The 20,515-nt window shown below is 39.2% G+C and overlaps 1 protein-coding gene across 8 annotated transcripts in view; it reads left to right on the top strand.

Annotated features, from left to right (window-relative positions):
- Window positions 1-20,218, top strand: part of LOC124298225 (calmodulin-binding transcription activator 2) — a 36,481-nt gene extending 16,263 nt beyond the window's left edge. For 3 of the 8 annotated variants that reach the window (XM_046749950.1, XM_046749956.1, XM_046749955.1), the window contains exons 4-14: window positions 5,741-5,929; window positions 6,138-6,536; window positions 6,635-7,351; window positions 7,413-7,748; window positions 7,943-8,190; window positions 8,890-9,083; window positions 9,223-9,339; window positions 10,285-10,442; window positions 10,825-11,294; window positions 12,019-12,174; window positions 13,614-20,218. In XM_046749950.1, coding sequence (XP_046605906.1) covers window positions 5,741-5,929; window positions 6,138-6,536; window positions 6,635-7,351; window positions 7,413-7,748; window positions 7,943-8,190; window positions 8,890-9,083; window positions 9,223-9,339; window positions 10,285-10,442; window positions 10,825-11,294; window positions 12,019-12,174; window positions 13,614-13,785 — 3,156 coding nt within the window. In that variant the 3' untranslated portion in view covers window positions 13,786-20,218. Of the gene's footprint in view, window positions 1-5,740; window positions 5,930-6,137; window positions 6,537-6,634; window positions 7,352-7,412; window positions 7,749-7,942; window positions 8,191-8,889; window positions 9,084-9,222; window positions 9,340-10,284; window positions 10,443-10,824; window positions 11,295-12,018; window positions 12,175-12,827; window positions 12,853-13,613 lie in introns of those variants that run through there. The other 5 variants (XM_046749953.1, XM_046749952.1, XR_006906758.1 and 2 more) reach the window with 5 other exon arrangements.
- Window positions 20,219-20,515: the final 297 nt, after the last annotated feature.

The raw sequence follows: 20,515 nt of genomic DNA, 5'->3' as shown, positions 1-20,515 counted from the left end.
TTCAATTAACTTTTGGCTATTGTATGTTTCTGCGCACGCGGTAACCTGGTTTCTGACATAATTCTTTCTATGAACGGTAAAATACATATAAATTATTACTTAATTAGTCGAGAGGACTTTGGCGGTATTTTTGCATGCGATGTCACGCTCGGCTATGAATTATGATTCTCTAATTATGGTTCATTAATTATCTCGACCGACTGTTACCTTGACTTCGTTTTTACACGGATCGTACATCCAATGGGTATCGCAAACTTTATCTTCTATTTGCAAAAAGCTGTTTCACCCACTTTTAGGTACCCTACAGGAATCACATCTCTTACAATTTCGAAAATTTAATGGTCAAGTTCACTTTGATCTAACTAAGGAAGTTGATGAATTTTCGAATTTGACTGAAATGAGCTCGAATAGGTGATTTGCAAACACCTGCGGAGAGTGCGAAAAACGACAAACATGATTGTAAACATCAACATTGACTGTGGTATGAAACTTTTCATCCTTAAGCGCGGCATAATGTTCTCACAGAATCGATATCATCGACTTGTTATTCCAGACGAGAGTTTAAAATTGATATCCATACCTCCGTGCACACTCGCCTGCAGCAGCTAGGAAAGAGTGGAACGAAAAATAAATCTTCGCGTTCACCAGCTCCGGAAAATACTGCCTATAATTCCACTAGCTCGAGGAGAAATTTTTAAAATTAAATTTCGTCGACAAATTGCTAGTAATTATTTCGCGGAACGTAGCTGTAGTAAATTCTGATCACTGAAGGGTATAAGTTCTAGTGGTTTCAAGATACAGTCATGATGATAAAATATGGTATCGCATATGTTTTTTTCTTAAACGTTATTTGAATATACCAAAAATATTAAAAATATTAAAAAACAAATTTTCCATCAATGTGCGAACGAAGCACACCCGACGCGAATTCCTGGTCATTGAAAAATCGTCAAACGCTGTATTGTCCAATTCGTCCCAATACCGTAATCATTGAGCGACATGCTTGGAAGTATTCTAACGTATGTTTTGAACCATGAAACGTATTATAGTGTAATTCGTTGTCTCTTGACACCTGACGAGAAATTGATTCGAATTGGTACAGTTTCAGAAATTGGATCGATTATCTCCCACCCATAATATCGATAGTTAGGGTATTTCACAAATGAAATCCGCACCTGCGGTTGACCTGGTCACGTTTTTCGGCCAGCAGGTTTAGTTAGGACTGGGAATTTGTTTTAGCCACGGTTTTATGACACCGGTAATGGGACTGCTGGCTTAACTCGACGCTGCATGGACGATGTCACGCTAATGACTCGGTCGAGGATTATAAGCCAAGTTCTGGCGGTTGTGGATCGACTGGGTATCCTATCACGTTTACCACCGTAGGTAGCATATTGCATGCAGAGTCGCGGATTCTGGACCAGCGGATGACTGTAGTCGCGGTCTATTTCATTATCACGTTACCTAACGAGTGCGGTTTACCCTTTCCTGTTTGCGGTGGAAATACTTAATTACAGTCATCGTTAATGATTCAACAATAGTAATTGACGGTATCCACACAACACGTTTACAATTAGTCGTGGGAAAATATTCGTCCTTCGCGAATCGTGACCGCTGCTCACGTCTCTGAAGCATATGATTGTACAATCGCTGCATTACTTCCTGTTGTCGAACAGGAGCTGATAGCATATCAAATGGTTACCTCATGCTACTTCGCAGGCTTTTTGACCTTGGCTATGGTGACAGGGCTGGTTATCTGTAACTCTTTTTTAACCGAGGGCCTTCTTGTCACTTTTTTCAAGAAATCGTCACATCAGTTGATTTTCAGCCGTAATTCAGTTGCCTGTATAAAACATTTGGCTGTACAAACGTTACTTATATCACTTTTTTGAGACGATTTAACTGCTACCACCCCTTTACTATGCATCTCTGAAGACCGTTGACTTTTCAATAATTGGAAAGGGTTTTAATTTTCAACGTATAGATTGAGCGGTGGACGTTCACAAGTTTCATGGAATACTTTACACCGAATTCCAATTCAAAAAATAAATTCATTATTTTGGATCCTGGGCTTATGGAATTCTCAATTATCTTTTTCGTAAACATTTACCTGAAAAAAAATCATGCTAAAATATTGTGCAGCCGATTTTTGCGTTCAAGCTTCATAAAAAATTGTTCAAGTCAACATATGTTCTCTGCAAGGCTCACTTGATCACCATTTCTTGATACCAAGTGGGTCAAGGTTTTGCAAAATTTCGTCGCGTATCTCAATCGACTCCCGAAATTTTTCCGCAATCACATTTGATCTGAATTGTATTAACGAATGGACTGTTTTTTACTTAATAACTGTTTCGTTTCAAGCGTTCTTTTTTTATATTTCATAAAACTTACGAAATAATTTTCACAAATTTCAGTTTGTCACCAACTACTGCAACTTGATTGATGTACCCGATATTTTGCGTTGAAATTATTTAACAGCTGATTTTGATACAAAGACATTTATCGGGATGACGAATTTACGTGAAAGACCGTATTTACTGATCGTGTAGCTAAAAGCAACCGTTGCTGATCGGAGTTCCGTGGCTCTAAAAACCGAACAAAACGAACAACTGATCTCAAAAAAAGAAGAAAAATGAAGGTGGAAAAAGACACGTTTGAAATAGGTTAGCAAAGCAGCAAAAATTCCGTAGCTAGCTCCAGAGCGACTGCCGTGATCGTGCGAGGACGGAATTCGGAATTCGGAAGTGTTTTAAAATTCAGTCTGGAACCTCTCGGCCGACTGAGGAGCCTCCCTCCCAATGTACTATACAGCACTTTAAGCACGATCAGTCAGTTCTGCGTGTACCGGGCAATCGGCTCGACTTATTGTTAGTAGTAGTTGGACTCAAGTTGGACACGTCCAAAGCTGCATCTTGGTATCGATGTAACAGAAGTTGGTAACGTTACTGTAACGATGCACGTTAAAGAAAAATCTTTGCTTTTAACCAAACATGCTCATATTTTTCGAAAGCCAAATAAATTTTTTTCCTGAAGTTTCGTGACGTTAACGTTAGTCACTTCAACCTCTTTGGTATCCTCTAACCGGCTTTGACACGACGTGTACCGGAGGTGTGTAAAATAGTTGCACACCGTTGCAAATCCGCGCACTACATAACTGTCCGTGGATGTAATCCACCTTTGCATCATGAACCTGGTAAACGTCACCCTACACAAGCTAACTGGTCGTGTTACCACGAGCCCCCGAAGCTATACACTCTGTGACCTCTTTCGAGAATGGGGGGGGGGGGGGGCGGGGGCGGCGGCACTGACGGCCAAACCAAGCCGCACGGAGCGGGCTGCCAGAATGCAAATGATCAATTAAGCGATTGTAAATCACTGCAACGTTATTGTACCTAGACTCGTGTATGTGCATGCGGGGAAAGGGTGCCAAGGGATTGAACGGAGTGCATGCATGCCGGGTTCACCTATCTGTCTCCCCGCTCCGCGTATCCCGACCCCATCCAACCTGTCCCTCCTGCTACCAGCCGCCCCTGCCGCCCTAGGGAATATTTATATCCGCAGCCCCATCGCCCAACGTGTTCGCCCTGCCGGAAGATAAAGGTGAGGCCGTCCCGGCTCTCGAATAACCACCCCCAAAGGCCACCGACTAACCGCCCGTTTCTCCTGGCCTTGCCAACTAATGGTCTCGCCGAACTGACTATCGCTAGTCCAATTTTATACTTTATTAATAAATGCATTATGTGATGTATGGCTTTGCCTTGAGGTTTATTTCATCGACGAAATCGGTCCATCTTTTCGGTGCTCAGTCAAATAAACATATCGTTGTGTGCATCCGTGCAGTAATGTGTGCATGGTATGCATGTCCTGTCGATACCAAGATAAATTTTTATTTGTACGTATTTTCCACCTTTCGGAATGTGCAAAAGAAAAAAAATACGTTAGTTAATTCTTTTCAACTTGACGTGTCTATTTCGAGATAAGATTTTTGTCGTGTAAGAAACATGATTGGTCGTATTTGTCTTGTGGAGGTAAAAATAGACTACATAAACTCGAATTAGATTCACGATCTGCTCAGCGTGTGAGAATGTACTATCATATTCGTCGTGGTATACTTGACATATGAGATCTGTGAGTATGAATCTCTACCTTTTTTTTTGTTTCCAACAATTTGTATCCGTGAACTATTTTCCATGTTACATGGTCCTTAATTTTCGTGATCAAATATAGGCGGAAACTGAGTATTTATAGCGTGCGAAGAAGTAACGCGATAGCTGGATAGCAATCTACATAACGAATCGATACTGAAGCTAGTTCGAAAACAGTGTCACATAGGTGTAAGGCACCACCAACGCCGAATCGTAGATTCTCTTTGGAGTGAGTTTGCATATCTACTTCCTTGAGATGATCCCTCTTCGAGACAGCGCATACGTGATATTGAATTTATGGAAATATACGGCCTGCAAGTCGGAGTTGAAGCTCTCTTGGATTGAATAATGGCGGTGGGGGATTTTCGCGGTCCTCTCAACTTTAAAATTTACTTGCAGAAATATGCTTGTGCGCACTAAACAAAAGTCAAGTCTTTACATATTTTCTTCAACAGTTTCCTTAACTGATGTTCAACGGTCCTTCTTACAGTTCTTTTTTCTTATTCTACAAAAATGAATTTACTAACGAAATGTTGAAGTTTTCAACAAAGTTTTTCGTCTATTCGCTAGATATTTGCCTTATTTGAGACGGTTTCACCGAAATCTCAAGACTTACGATTGTTCTCGGTAATGGATTTCGGAAAAGGTGAAATAAATTATTGGAAAATATGTGTGTTCATAATTTTTTGTTTCGAATTGTCTTACAAAAAATGTCATTGCAATAATTCTCCCGATCAAGCATACTGGATAAGTTCTTTTTGCGGCTATACTGTACTGTCATAATTGCGGTAAAAATTTTCTAACAAAGTAACGCAACTTGTGCACCGATAACGATCAAGGGGATGATGATGACGCCCCGTGAGATGGCGCTCGTCACGTTCGCGTGGAAATCGCGAATCAACTTCACGTAACTTTACCCCGTGCCTCACCCTCGTCGCCTAGAATTGCGCTGCCTTGCCTTCCGGGCGCCAATCAATACCCGGCTCTTTACGTAGCGTTCGCGAAACCCGCTGGTATGCCCGTTACGTACGAACCATACGACACTAGGTCGACACGGCACCACGTGCTTGTGTTTATGCATGTGAGTTAACGATTTGAACAAAACCCGCCAGCCCTCCTGATACGAGAGATTACTCGTTCCGTTAATACCCAGCATTCTACGTCGTCATTTACACATCCAATACCCACAGCTACATTGGTGAAGTCGAATTAGCATCGTTGGCAGATATTACACCCAATGATTCGGTTTTCGGACTCTGTCTGGGTACGTCTCCCGTTAATGACTAAAATTTGACCCAGGGAATCTGACTAAATGGAAGGTTGAATGACTGGGGTCAGTCTAGAATCGTAATAGCACTGGTATCGGAGTCCAATGAATTTATTATATGGATCTTGAACCCCGTAATTACTCGATCGGGCTCTATGGAGTAAATTTCAGAACGCGCTATCTGCGACGTGACTCGTTCGAGCTTTGACTGTTCCAAAGCTCTCCGCGTTAAATATCAACAAGAGTATTGATCTAAACTTGGTACCACCCCTGATAAAAGTTAGCGATCCCTGCTCTTAACGAGGTTGAAAATATGTCTGTATTTCAGGAAATCGCTGCCATTTTGATAAGTTTCCAAAGGCACGTGGAATGGCAGAGTCGAGAGGTAAAAGTTCGCCCAAGAAGCGGATCGATGCTGTTATATTCACGGAAGAAGGTACGATATCGGCGGGATGGTTATTGCTGGAAGAAACGAAAAGACGGGAAGACAACTCGCGAGGATCACATGAAGCTAAAGGTAGATAATAGACTCGGTTGTGTTGAATAGCCGGCGCCCACAATAGACAGTGTTAGTTGAATGGAGCTCATTTATCTGAGGTTTAGGTGAGTTTACCATTGCCAAGTCACACTGTTCACTGTCGGCGTTGACTGAAATGCTGTCGGTGCCTGTTCAATCACCAAAACATAACACAGACGAATGAAATTGACTTTTGAACGACGTGCAGGTTCAGGGAGTCGAATGTATATACGGCTGCTACGTTCACTCGGCTATCCTGCCAACCTTTCATCGAAGATGTTATTGGCTGTTACAAAATCCAGACGTTGTTCTTGTCCACTATTTGAATGTCCCTTATCCGGACGGCGATGCAAAACTAGCCGCGTTACCACCGTGCCTCGCATTACCACCGGACAAGAAAGAGTGGACCCGGGATGAACTCGCTTCTCAGCTGAGGCCAATGTTCCTCGGTGGAGACGTAGACTATGACGATCCAAACGCAACGCAGCATTCTAATCATCCGGTCGACATGATCGTCACTCAGCTCCTCGACAGGCAAAGAGCATCCAATACCCCGTCGACTGGTGGAGCTCAGCTTGCTCCCAGAAGACTAACGCCCGACAATCAGGTCAGTTGGATGTCGATATATTCATTGTAGCGTAATGAGAATCAGTCGAGGTACCTTTGATCTTATTGTATTATCGAAAAAAAATGATGCTCTGCAAGGTGACTTCCACAACGGGGGGTCAGCAGCCTTCTTCCACAGCACCGAACGCACCTAGGGTATACTCGCGACATTCCCATTCCACCCAGAACCAACAGCCAGCACCCCTGGTTCTGAGCTTACAGCAAATCCAAGGAGGAGGTGGCCTCTTGATTTTGAACAGCCAGCCTTACCATCAGCAACAGCAGCAGCAGCAGCAGCAGCAGCAGCAACAACAACAGCAACAGCAGCAGCAGCAGAATCAGCGAATTGAGATGAGGCAAGTGACGGAGCAGCAGATAGTTCAGCAGACGAGCGTCGACAGGGAGCAGCAGACTCAGCATGAATTGGATAACCAGGATAGCATGCAAAGGTCGAGCACTCAAACACTGCCGGCGTCCAGTTCGGTAGTGACAGATTTTGCAGAAACCTTGGACCTCAGTCAGGAAGACATTCAACGAACATTGTCAGCGAACATGGTGCCCCCTGCTCCATCGCCCTCTCCAGCTGACGACAACATCATCAATCCAATGGACTTTATCGACTCCTCAGACGACGTTCTCGTCAATTTAGACGCCTTTGACGTATTTGGCGATCTACCAGAGCTCCACGACTTTGAAACCGAGCAAGCGAAAGCCATTGAAAGGGGCAGGTCGGATAGCGATGCGAACTGTCACCCGAACACAGCTCATATCGCCGAATATAGTCCAGAATGGAGTTATACAGAGGGTGGCGTAAAGGTAAATACTAAATATTCACCTTCCTGGAGTACAGGAAAAGACTAACTTATCTCGTGATTAGGTACTAGTCGCTGGACCATGGACTGGTGGTAGTGGATCTCAATCTTACTCGGTCTTGTTCGACGCTGAGCCAGTAGAGGCCTGCCTGGTGCAACCTGGGGTGCTACGTTGTCGATGTCCGGCGCATGCTCCAGGTCTGGCTTCCCTTCAAGTAGCCTGTGACGGTTTCGTGGTTTCGGACAGCGTTGCATTTGAGTATCGGCGTCCATCAACAGCCGAACCGAGTCCCGAACGGGCCCTTCTAGACAGGCTGGCTGACGTCGAAGCCCGCCTCCAAGGCCCTGGTCCTCCCTCGCCAGCGGCTCACTTCGAGGAACGACTTGTCGCCTATTGCCAGGTGCGTGAAATCAAGTCCGATCAATTTGATAGCACCCGAAACCCACTAGGAGAGCTCAAGAATTTCTTTGATTGTTAGGAAAGAACGGAAAACGAACGAATGTTGGTACCTATGAATACTCATGGACAGCTAGATGGTCTGGACCCAAAGTTTATCAGAAACCCTCAAATCGCGACCCTTTTCACTTGCTCTAGGACGCAGTTGCGCGACCTTGGCAGGTCGGCGCTGAACCTCTGCAGTCCGGAGGACCGACTCTTCTGCACTTGGCTGCTGGGTTGGGGTACTCTAGGCTGGCTTGTGCTCTACTTCATTGGAGAGCTGAAAATCCCAGCACCGTACTGGACGCTGAAGTCGATGCCCTACGGCAGGATGGAAGCGGACTCACGCCTCTTGCCTGGGCATGCGCTGCTGGACATGCCGATACAGCTAGAATACTGTACAGGTATGTGTGTACGATAGCATATGAATTGAGAGGAAAGGAAAACATGAGGATTTTAATATGTCACTTTAATACCCATGTCGTGTTCTTTAACGATTAAACATGACCCCATACAGCACAAGTGTGTTAAAGAAATCTAACTTTGGTGTTATTATGTATGTACATTGTGACATTGAAGATCTTCTGGTTGAATAACAACTCGTTCGTATTAGCTTCTTCCGTTTTTTATATTAATATAGAAGGTCGACTTGGTGGATAAGAAAATTTTCAATCGTAGATCGAAGATGATTTCAACTTGCAAGCAGGATGTGAAACGTTTCAGATTATGTTTGAAATAAATGTGTTGGTTTTCATTTCGATTTAAGAAGGTTATCTAAGGATTCTACTTTTACTGAATGACGTCTTTGAATATTGTTGTGTGTACACGAGGAGTGAAACGGCATGAGTAAATCTTGAAACTTCAAGTCCATCTTGCATTTACATGCGTCGTAAATTTGAGCTATTTTTCGTTCATCCGTTGAAATGCTTGCAATGAAACATTCTGAATGTTACATAACATATGCTAATAAACTTGTTGAAATGTGCATTATATATCTGTGGCTAAAGTTTTAACCATAAACCTGTCCTGTATGGGATTATAATAATGAATGACGTGGTATAGCTGTTCACGGGGAAAAGAATAAAAGCATTTTTATAAAATAGGTGGAACGCGATGGCATTACGAGTGAAAGACAATCGAGGTAGAAGCGCGACTGAGATAGCATCGGGAAACGGTCATTCGATGATAGCGGAAGAGTTGAATCAATTAGAAGCGCGGAGGCAGGACGAAGGGCTTTTTTTGCGTCCAGCAAGCCCTAGGAGACCTTCCCAAGACAGTGGCCTTGATTTAGCGCTATGTAAGTTTCCAGCCAATGTCAAGTAATAGTTTATACCATTAAAAGGGAAAAGTAGACTGTATACTCGCGTCGGTTGAGCGAGGGGAAAGATTCCGTATGTGCATCGTGTATTAAGGGGATGATTATCGATGAAACACAGGTGGCTCACCGCTGTTGGACAACATGGAGTTGTTGCAAGAAGACGAAACATCGTTGAGCCTCGGCCAACAGAGAATGGAGAGTACTCCTAGTGCTCCCAACCCCCAAGAGACCGTAGGTCCGTACCATCCTCGTATCTCCTTCTGTCTGTTTGTCTGTCTCTTGTAACACTGTCGTCTACTTTCTGAATGTATGAGAAACACCTTCTTACATACAGTACTAGACAATACTCTTCCTAGATGAATATCATACGTATGTGTATAAGCACATAGGTATTTCTGTCTGTTTCTCGGCTGCGTCACATAGAGTTAGACAAATACTATGACGTGCTATCCTGCAACAACATTACGTCATTATCTAACATTGTATTATATGTATATTGTTCATTAACAATCGCGACTCCTAACCTTCTAACTATTGCAGTTTCTTAGCAGTGTTGGGTGTTGGTGTTGCTTGGCCTTGGTAACTGTTCTTGGATATACTATATATCGTCTGTGTTTAACACCTTATATTTACATGTTTCCGATGTCGTCTATAACAAACTAACTCACCCCACCCTTCTTATTATACCTATATTCATCACAAACTTTGGTACCAGGAAGGTTGTGTTCGAGAGTGTTCAATTCGAGTGTTATGCTTCATATTCAAGGTTCCGCAAAAAGCACCGAACATTCGGTGCACCAGAACCATCGAATACCCTTCGTTCAATAAAACTCTTGGCGTATACGAGTGGAACAATAGCAACAACCTCTCTGGTACAATATGCATACGGTTATCTCACGTTATAAGGACGTTTCTGCTACGTTCAGCGTGTAACGTTCCTTCGCTCAAGTTGCTCTGACTCAAGGGTTGGCCTTATAACGCGAGAAAACTCTTTGTTTACTGTGTATAGCCGTTATTATATTCATACCAAACGAAATAATGTGATGGCTTTGATTGTACGTTGCGATTGATGTGGTTTCAGCAATGTCCATAGTGTACAACATATTATACACACATGCATATTCTTTACCTTTGAGCTAAGTCGGTCACGTCCAAGTTTCCGATTGATAATTTTTTCCAGGGGAGGAAGATGCCAAGGTACTGACGTTGGCGGAACAGATAATCGCAGCGCTTCCAGAACGAATAAAACGTGGTGACGGAGAACCTCCCTCGCCATCTTCACCCCCGTCACCGCCTCCGCCGTTAACGCCATTGGAAGATGCCTTGATGGAGCAAATGGTGACTTAAGATACACACGAAAGCATAGTTAAATCGCATACGAAAATTCGTTTTAGTTTCATTAATCAACGTTGAATCATTCATACAAAGAACGGTGTACACGAACTGACATAGAATTTCAGGAGTGTAGTTTCAAACGATCATCGTATTACGCTCGCTAATTTATTTTTTTTTTTTTTTTTGTCTATCAATTTTTAATTCTATCTGTGGTAAATGTTTCACGAAGAAACACAGGAGGTTGAGGGGATGTATAAAAAGCGGTTATGGTAGGCAAGATGTAAACCTGTGTTTTAATACGCCGGTTGAAAAAGAAAGAGACGAGAGGAAAAATACGTAGCTTTTTCAACTGTCGATCACCTGGTTGACATCGGTTTAATTTCAGCCCCTGGATTCGGGCGAACTGTTCGATTCGTATCGGGACTGCGGCGGGGGAGCGGCATCAGTGTCAGACGTTGACGCTGATGCCAGTCCCTCGAGTCCATCGAGCAGTTGTCTGACGCCAGACTCGCCCTCGCCGCCACCGACGACTGCGGATTTTTGCGAATTCCTCCAACTCCAGCTACAGCTGGACGGCGGGAACGGTCACAACGCTCGTTACGGTTACGAAAACTGTGATCGTAACGTAGTTTTGGGCGGGGGTATTTGCGGCGGTGGTGGGGGTGACAGTGAGGCCGATTTGAGCAGATTGACACTCTCCGACCGGGAACAACGCGAACTTTATCAAGCCGCTCGAATGATCCAAAAGGCTTACCGCAGCTACAAGGGACGCCAACGGCAAGAAGAAGCCGAACGACATGCTGCCGTACTCATACAGCAGTACTATCGACGGTATAAACAGTACGCTTATTACAGGTGCGATCAAGATGTCATATTTTTTCATCACGCAATACTACATCGAGAGACTTGTGTCAAGATCGAGGGGCCAGTCACTGATGGGATTGAGAAATTTAACAGATGGAAATGGAAAGGAGCTCAAAATACTTCAATATTTTTCGAAGTAACGAGAAATCTGGAATCAAGATGACTGAAATCGTTGAATATCATTGCGAATCACTTGCGTGATTACGTTAAAGAACTTGCGCGACAAATGTGAGAAATCTTTAGAACCCATTGATTTCCATTTGATCACGATTTCCAGTGATTCTCTCCCACCCGGAACTTATTGAGAACCGCCTTGGACGGTTAAAAAAATTATTGAAAATCACTTAGAAACAACGTCAATGAACTGGATTCATTCGTTTGATTTTCAAGTGAATGGCTCCTCGGTCAAGATTGCCGATTTCTTTCAATGCATGAAACAGTTTTTGAAATCCCTTCAACTTTGAATTTTACAATCGACAGAATAACCGAGCAAAAAATGAATAATATAAATCTGAGAATAATGCGATATCTGTAAAGTTTCCAACAGCTCAACTTGATATCCAACTCGACATTTGATTAAGCCAGACTTTTGATCAATTGAACACCTTTGCACATTTTCTTGTGACACTAATCTTTCTAAGCTCCTGGTAACGATTTTGAAGCAGTTCCCGGAATAACCTTTCCTCGCATTATGATTGTTCCTCTTTTTTTTAAGACAAGCAACTCGAGCAGCGTTAGTTATCCAGAGTAACTACCGCAACTACCGGGCTCGTCCTGGGTCTTCCAGCTCACGGCAACAAGCCGCTTACCAACAAGCCGCCCATCAAGCTGCCAGAAAAATTCAGCAGTTCATGAGGCAATCCAAAATCAAGTAAGCGGACAGACACTGAAATTCGTGCGTTAATGTCTAACTAATAAGCACCCTAGATGTCTCAACGAGTACAAACGAGTAATCACTGACTGTTGTTTCTTTTGATCAATTTCTTATAAATTAAAAGAAACCCTTCACACTTCATATTACACCTTAATCCGAACATCCGAACATCTTGCACACCGAGACATCGTAACTTACAGCATCTTTCATCTCTTCGTATACATATATATTTGCGTGTCACTCTTTCTCGCGAAATTTTTCATGCTCTTAAAATCAACGGATCTGAGTCCACAGATGTGCTTGTTGAACAAGAATATACAGTTTATCATTGTTAGACGCGTAGTCAGAACTTGTTTCAGTTAGAGAGAGCTTTTTTTTTTGCTGTGACTGAAAAATGATATGTATTCCATGTATTTTGAGTTGATTCAAAAGTTGTAAAATTGACGATGAGATCGATGATCTATTTGTTGTACTACTGACTCATACAAGATCGGCTTTATCTGGTAAAGATTGGAATACACTCTTAGAAAAGTACGAGAAAGCTCCGTTAATTTGTGGGTGGCATGAAAAATCTCAAAAGTCTCTGGTAAGATATGACCACTCTAAATGTTCCAATGAAATAACGGTTGTGTGTGTGTGTGTCAATGCAGCTTGTCATGGGACGAGTCGCGACCGGTGAGTATAATAGTGCAACCGACGCATAGAGAATGATGAAAAATGAAATCTGTACTTTCGGAAAGAATGTAATGCAGCCAGCTGCAGAATTTCAAGTGAAAAAAAAAATTTAAATTCGATTGAAAAAAAACTATCAGTATATAAGGACAAGTTCGAAGCTTATCAAAGTCTGGAGTAAAACATCTGTCTACTACTAGGTTTGGCTTTTAAATTAAGGATAAACCCCGAAATTTGGAGAATGTACCCCGAATCTTTGAAGATTAACTCAGAAAGTTGCGGTTGGGAAGAAGCGGGAGCAAAAATGTAGAATAATCAGAAATAGCAGAGTCAGAATATCGAATTTTTAAAACCGTGATAATCTATTTCATAGAATTTGAAAATATGGTAAATCGAAACATGGAAAAGTGAAAATATAGAATCTTCAGAACAAATAAAAATTTGGCAAGTCAAAAAATTTGGTATTCTGTGCATACTTAACCTTTCCATATTTTGATTTTCTTATGCTTCAACTTTCTACTTTTCAGAATTATAGAAATTATATTCTGACGTTTCTCAAAATTCGATATCGCAACCCTTCTATTTTTTAGTCTCCCTACACCTTTACCCCCACCCTTCCTTAAGAATCCAACTGAAAATCAGTTGCATGCCGTTGTAAAACTTGTCGATAAAATTCCACGCTAACGACTAGAAAAAATCAAAGATAGACTCAATTTTTCAATCTGCTACATTTTTTTTTTTCATGAATCTTTTCGTTTCTCCAGACTGCAGAGCGCCAGGGCCGTCGCAAACGGGAGCGTGAGGCAGCCGGGACACACTTCACAGGGGGCTGTTGCCCTCCAAAGCTCGCCCTCATCTAGCCCAGGGGCCAGCCTAGCAGCCGCGAACCAAGATGCCACCCAGCAAACAAACACCGTTCATCCTTGCCATCGGTAGCATCGGGTGCCGGTTTTAACCAGAAGCAATGCCACCGTGTTTAGGTATTTCTGCTTTAGTGGCTAGGTAAACGGCACAAGGTACAAAGAAACAAAAAAAAAAAAAAAAACAAAAAAAAAACGACAATGAAGGAAAAAAAAACCTGATGCTATCAAACGCTATGTACTGTGGCGATAATTGATCCGTTGTTAATACTATTACCCTCACGGTGAACAGTGGCGTGTCTCGGCTGGTTCCGTCTTTCGAAATATACTGAAGAAAATCAGAGACAGAGAGAAAGAGAGAGAGAGAGAGAGAGAGACAGGGGGAAAATAGTATATTTTGTAACAAGGAGGCAAACGCGGTCTTTTCGGGTCGAGCATAAGTTTGCAATGTGAATCGTAGGTGAACCGATGACGAATATTGCAAATAAGCATGGCGAAAAGACCGTTGGCTCCTTGTTCCACACGATTCTTTATGTAACAAGAGTATGTTACGCGTTTTTTCACGAAGCATGAAGTTGAAGTTAGGGTCGCTTGATGTCAGATTCGTTCGCGACAGCGCATGCGCGTAGTACAGAAAAAGCCACTTTCAACTTCTAGGACTTGAAAGTGGTCTCTTCAGTACTCTGCGCATGCGCGTTCGTATACTCAATCGACCTTCATAGAAACAGGTACTTTGTGTATGGAAAACACGCATGAAAAAACGCGCGAAACGTGCTCGCGTTATATAAATAGGACATTTCATAACTAATATGAATGAGGCTTGTTGAGGAGACGTGAGGCTTGCAGTACGAGCCACAGACGAGTGCTGTAACACGTGAGTCAAAAAACATCCATACGAGTTTCGACCTGTACTTTTGAATACAAGAGCCACGAAGTCACGACAACGTCGCAATTTTGAGCTTAGTGTGCTAAAAAAATATTGTCCGATTCATCCAACGACGAAGATCTGCAGTGCGCGTTGGTGCGTTGCGCTGAAGACGACTCCGTCCTTCCTCGATAATGAAAGAAAATGATAAAAATTTTTGAACGAATGAAGATTAAAAAATATAATGATTGAATGAATAAGAAAAAACACACAGAAGCAAACAAAAATCACGAAAAAAACGTACAGAGAACGCAGCGAGTATCCGAAAGTATGAAAATGAATTGCCACTTTTGCGAACTAGTGCGAAGATGCTGATTTCTATGGATTTGTACTGACTGACTGACTCGAGTAGCCCAAGGCTTAGCTGCTGCCTTGTTATTATATTACAATTGTTCCTAAACACAGGTAAAGACAGTATGTAAGCGTGCGCAGATACACACACATCATATATTTATAAATGTATAAATAATTGTAATTTATCAAAATTTGAAGAAATTTTATTTTTCATTTTTTCATCAACCCCTCGATAATTCAGTTTCCCGACGCCTTGAAACGACACTACGTGAAAAAGGATAGATAATAATTAGTATCCACGGTGACTTTTTACACATGGCGCTCATAATCATGCGTGATCATTTCGTTCTTTCTGGTCATCTTTATTGCACTCGCGTCTGTTGAAATTCGTATTGAAACTCGAATATGTACAGATGAAATCTGACAGCCGCTCTGATAATCGCATACAAATGTATATTTAAGCGTTTCCTGCAGTAACGGAGGAGAGAAATAAGATGTAACGAGGTTTCATTTATAAAAACTCGAGAAAAACACGACGTAATACAACGACGAAACGAGAAACAAACCGATATCGAATGTACTTAAACTGCTCGTGAAAAAGAAAATGGAAAAAAATCGAGAGTATCTATGAACGGAAAAGAATAAACGGCACTCCCTGTAATTCTGTTATAAGGTAAATCACGAATTGCGAGCATATCAATTCCCACTAAAAAGGAATGTTGTGTAAGGGAAAGAAATAAACGTTAAACGAAAACGTTATTGTTACACCTACTTAACTTGCGATGCGATATAGCTTTTATTTTTCTGTCTTTCATTAGTCATCTCATAATTATATTGTACGGACAGAGTGTGGTGCGAGAAAACAGCGAAATGAAATCGAAGGTTTATTACACGTATGCAGGTATAATCTGTAAGAATTCAAATGTATTATGATCCAACGTTTTTATTTGATATTCTAAAACTGAAAGAGAAGAAAAAGAAAAATTGTTCGTTTTAAAAAGGAAGACGAGAGCTCTTAGTGGAGCCCTGATCGACGGGCTGTGCTTAGTGAAATCACACATTGTAATGAATTTTCTTATTATAATATATATTACACGAAAAAAAAAATATATATATATATATCCAGAGAGAAGAAAGAGAGATTCGTTGAATAGTTAGATAATTGAATACTAAAAATTATCTACATACCTTGACTAATTCTATCCATAATAATTAACCATCTACCTACTTATGTATAACTACCAATATTTCTCTCGTAGGTTTTCATCATTCTCAAAAGAAAATCGCAAAAAAGAAAAAAAAAAAACAAAAAAATTTCTCTTCTATGGGATAGAAATCGCATACATAATTAACATAGAGGAAGCACACTCACGGATTTCCGTCAATAAGTCTTATAATAAGAGTATAAACATATAGTGTTTAACTGATCAAACATTGTGATAACTCCAAAAAGTGATCCAAGAAAGTATTTCACGAAATGAAAATGTCACATGTATAAATTATTTATGATGATGACATTTGTTAATTGAAATAGCAGAGACAAGTAGACAAATCCAATCAATGATACCCTGCATATCTATGCTCACGTTGCGTTTGAGACTGCAGTTTGGCACGCGTGAATCGCAAACTTAATTTCAATCATCGTGTTTTTTTCATTACTTTCATTATTTCTCAATTCGATACAAATGATTTAAAATTTAGGCAAGAATCGGAGCCTCAAAATCTTTCGTAGATATTTGAAAGAACTCGTTTTTCAAGCATCAGTTGGGAAAAAAATTGAATCAATTAGTTTCATGGAATTCGATTATTGGGAATGAGCAGAAACACGAAATACAAATTCTTCAGGATTTAAATTTATAGAAGCAGGACTTTTCAATTGAAAAAGAAAGTCCGAGTTTGTATCTTCGGAACGTGAGCATAATTTGCACGTAATATTGAAAATAAATGTTGTTTAACACACGAGTCAATTCCAATGAGCATTTTCATGCCATTTATAAGCTTAAAGATTTATTATTCTTAGTTGTTATAAAACGTCGAGGATGAATTTCGAGAAAAAAAGAGTTATGAAATAAAGACGAAAAAACACATACACGCGTAAATAAAGTAAAATCATCGAATGTTAAAAAAAAAAAAAGAAACAAAATTTGAAAAACTTCAATCTTTCAATCATTGTTATATCCATTAGTCATGATGTTACTGCTGATACTTAAATGAGACTAGTAGTTATTCTTATTGATATTGTTATTATTATTATTATCATTATTATTATTATTATTTTTATGTTTATTTTTATTTTTATCATCATCATTTTTATTGTTATTTTCATGAATATGATAATAATTATTATTACATACAAACTATTGTTATATTTATATTTTTGCTTAAAGTAAATATTCCATAGCTCTATTATACCTACGTTAAAGTAAAATTTAGTACCTAATTGAAATTCTAGTGACAAAGAGAGTGATGAGGGTTGAAATACATTATATATGGCGCAGTTTTCCTCTAAGTGCGGTTTTCACAAATGGCAATCAATTTTTGAATTTTACATTTGTATTTAATAAAAGAACAAAGCTAAAATAACACAGAATAAAACAGAAAATAACGATTCGGAAGCGGGACAGAAAATAATTAAAAAAAAAAAAAAAAAAAAAACAACAGTAAAAATTAATAATAATCATAATGTGTCGAATACCGTCGCGCTTAGTGGTAAAAACTGTTAATCGGCTAATGGTTTAGTCTAAAACATAGGAGCTCAACTACAGGAGCGGTAAATTGCTTTGATATTTTCAAATTCTAATAAAAAGGATAATAAATTGAACAAAAAAAATTTAATCATAACAATATCTACGTAGCATTTTAGATACGATTGAAATATATTTATAGAGATCCAAGATCTTTTCACGCAGCAGCATGAATAAAAATGAATTAACAATAGTAACAACAACTATAATAATAATAAATAAATAATAATAATAATAATAATAATAATAATAATATGAGCGATGATGAATAATAATGATAATCTTAAAATAAAAACAATAGTATGAAACAAATCAACTATCGTGAGTTGAAATTACGTACCTCCATATATTGATATATATATATACATGTATATGTTATATATATTCATATAACATATATGTATGTATGTCATGGTCATTAAATTTTCTAGGGTAGGCGCTTCGAGGTATAATTGTAATACGTACCTTATACATTTTCAAACTTCACTTAAAAAGTGATTATATCTCAAATTTAAATTTAATATTATTAGAAAAGAAAAAACACAAAAAAAAAAAAAAGAAATTGAAACTTCTTGAATCTATATTATATGATAAAGTAGGATAAGAAAGCCAAGAGTCAAAGACGAATAGATAATAGGAGCCGCATGGCCTAACCGCTGCCACTTTCATTAATTACATAAATTTGATGAGAACAGAAAACAAGACAAAATAATTAAAAAAAAAAAAAAAAAAAACTGAATTAGAAGAGAAATAAAGAAGAAGAAGAAGAAAACATCACTACAACGTGTACACGTAAATAATACTTCGAAATCGAACGATACGAGGGGAGAAATGTTATGCCACTTTTAAAACGGTTTTTAGACGCAGTAAATTATTATAGATTAGCGTTATTTAAAAATCTTTCGAATCGATAATGGAATTATATAACCAGTGCTTCGGATCCAGATCCTTGATGCTTCTTATATCCTTCTACTTCCGAGTTGAAACGAATCGTTCATTTAATTCTTCGTTGATATGCATTTATTAACTGTATTATCGTCGTCTGACGGAATAGTGGAACGATAAAGAGTGAAAAAAATCAACGAAACGTAGAAATTTGTGCGAGGAAATAACTTGAAAACTGAAAAGGAATTCGAGTCGGTAAAATTAGCACAGTATTTATATTTCTTATATATATATATCAATTGACTCTTCCTATATGGCAACGGTACAGTTGACGTGCAAGGTTTTAGAATCTGGATCCGACAATGTGATTCACTTTAAAGCTTATTCAGTCGAGAATCTTTAGCGATCTATCATATGAATTATAAAACAAATTTTTCAATCATTCACATTCAGGCCATTCCCTCCTATTCGATCCTCAGTAGCTTCTGGGGACGGAGCCTTTCGGATATGGCAGAACGGTAGTAATTCTTATTATCATACGGCTAGATCAGCGTGAAATCGCGAGACCTGCTACGGAGCGAAATTTCTGATCACCTATAAAATAAAATGTACAGTTATTCTTTGACAAAATTTAAAAATGACCGTATTTCAGGATTTCATCGTACTTGAAATTACTCACTTAAAAGCTGATCGTTTTTTCAATCTGTGCTTATTCTTATAATTATTTTTCTAAAAGTTGCGCAGGACTTCACAAGCTTTTTAAAAAATTTCAACTTTGCCAATATCGGCGAATATAATTAGCGGAGGTATTTACAATAATCTTGACATAGTTGAAGATGTCTTTTTTTACGAAAATTTTATACATCGTAGTTCTATAAGGAAACCCTTTATTTCCACCGAGTAAATGTATGCTGATTTAAAAAATAAAATACGTGAACATTTCTTTCTAACGAGATCTTCAAATACGGGTCTTTTTAAATTTGCCAACGAATTACTTATTTTATTTTCACATGATTTGGATTTCGGTTCGTGGGAGACTGCATCGTTTCATATCTGAACTCATCCATGCATAGAATACTTGAAAGTATTGAATAAAATTAGCACCAGTCTGCAGGCGCAGTCGCTAGAGATATTTGAACTAAAGAGAGATGGGAAGAAAGAAATCATTAAAAAGGTTCATTAATAATAATTACACGTACTCGATACCTCCTAATAATACTACCTTATTACCATATTATTATACTTGCTACATTAGAGAATATACGAATTACATAAAGATTCAGGCTCGATATCCATTTATTGTAATATTTTTATTATCGCAAACCGTACTAAGTATAATTACAAATTATTCAATTATATTATACAATATATACTGTATATGTATACATATTATATACAATATACATATATGTATACACATGCGTATATATCTATCACTAACTATTATTTATTGACTAACTAAGTAACTAACTAACTAATTAACTAACATTGTAAATAATAATGAAAATATTTTATCTATATATTTCTGGGGGATGGGGGCGAGGTGATTGTCTTTATCTCATGGCAGCGCCGTTATCCCAGTTAAATCGTGACCCCCTCCCCCCCATCATTGTTACACCATTTCATCATTGCATTTAATAAATTATATATTTATTGACTTATTCACTTACTGTGCTTCACCTGCATGTTGAATTGATGATGTGCCACCAAGTTCCCTATTTGCAACCACATGAAACGGTATTATAAAGGTATATATAGATAAAAACAAATTTCAAATTCAATCAATAATTTTTATATATTTTTATATGAAATTAAAAGAGGAGTTTTTGAAAATCGTGGCATACGTTATTTGGTACGCACTGTCGCAAGTTGAACGGATTTTTTAATAACATTTTTCATTTTGCCAATCTACAATTTTCTTGTCTCTGCCAATCCGGATTTCATCATTTTGTATCTTT

This window comes from Neodiprion virginianus, chromosome 2 (assembly GCF_021901495.1).
Source record: "Neodiprion virginianus isolate iyNeoVirg1 chromosome 2, iyNeoVirg1.1, whole genome shotgun sequence".
NCBI classification, from domain to species: domain Eukaryota; kingdom Metazoa; phylum Arthropoda; class Insecta; order Hymenoptera; family Diprionidae; genus Neodiprion; species Neodiprion virginianus.
This window is presented reverse-complemented; position numbering and strand designations above follow the sequence as displayed.